This window comes from Atta colombica, unplaced genomic scaffold (genome assembly GCF_001594045.1).
Source record: "Atta colombica isolate Treedump-2 unplaced genomic scaffold, Acol1.0 scaffold66, whole genome shotgun sequence".
In the NCBI taxonomy this organism is placed as follows: Eukaryota; Metazoa; Arthropoda; class Insecta; order Hymenoptera; family Formicidae; genus Atta; species Atta colombica.
Genome location: NW_017259557.1, coordinates 215,622 through 216,550, shown reverse-complemented (window position 1 = coordinate 216,550; position 929 = coordinate 215,622). Strand labels below are relative to the sequence as shown.

At 43.6% G+C, this 929-nt stretch overlaps 1 protein-coding gene across 1 annotated transcript in view; it reads left to right on the top strand.

Moving 5' to 3' along the window:
• Positions 1 to 929, top strand: part of LOC108692237 (fat-like cadherin-related tumor suppressor homolog) — a 280,332-nt gene that overhangs the window by 256,663 nt on the left and 22,740 nt on the right. The window contains exon 6 of the mRNA XM_018200413.1: positions 104 to 259. Within this exon, the coding sequence (XP_018055902.1) occupies positions 104 to 259 (156 nt within the window). The remainder of the gene's footprint in view (positions 1 to 103; positions 260 to 929) is intronic.

Here is a 929-nt window from a genome sequence, read left to right as displayed (position 1 = left end):
TTATATATATATATATATATATCTTCAAACGATTGCTTCACAATTTTAACGTGTGATGTATTTAATTGTTCTGTTGCTGTAATTGATGATTTCATGCTTCTAGGTGACAGTGAGAGACAACGGCAGGCCGCCTTTGTCATCGACTACAAGAGTCGTCATCACAGTAGCGGATATTAATGATCATGGCCCTGAATTCGAGCAAAAATTCTACACGGTCCAGATTCCGGCGTCGCCGGCGAACGACAAGCCACTCTTTCAGGTACAGATTTCTTCAAGTTTTTTTCGCGCGTTACGCGGTCTTCCCAATGGGCTTTCCATTTATTCGTATTTCTTGTAAATACATTTCCACGTCAACGAATAAACCGGGGCACAGTACAAAAATGATTGCGCGAACAGCGACCCAAATCTTTCCCGAACGATCCCTGCTTTCTCCGTTCGTGTCGTCCTCCATGTAAAAAGCACCAACCTTTGTGTCCCGCTGTATATAAATACATATCGCGCGTTACTTGTAAAATTGTTTTAATCCGTAACACGAAAGATGAATCGTCTCGCGCGACACAAGCGTGTAAAATTCTATTCATGTCTCACGTTGGACAACTTGGCCCGGAATTTTGCGAGAATTCCACTAACGCACAATTTGCAAGAGTGTCACGCGCTGTGACTATAAAAACAAAAAAAAACAACTTGATATATTACACCAACATGGAGCAGACCGCTTGCGATTTCTTCTCCTCGTCCCTCGCTTCTCGTTATCGTTTTCCCATCAGAGCCTTCTCTTCTCGATGTAATCAAAGTAATCCTTCACCGAGTATCGTGGCATAGAAAGGGTAGATTTAGTTCATGAACCCTAGCACGAGGATCCCTGGCATAGCCACCACCCACTTCTCTTTCCCACCTCTCTCTCTCTCTCTCTCTCTCTCTCTCTCTCT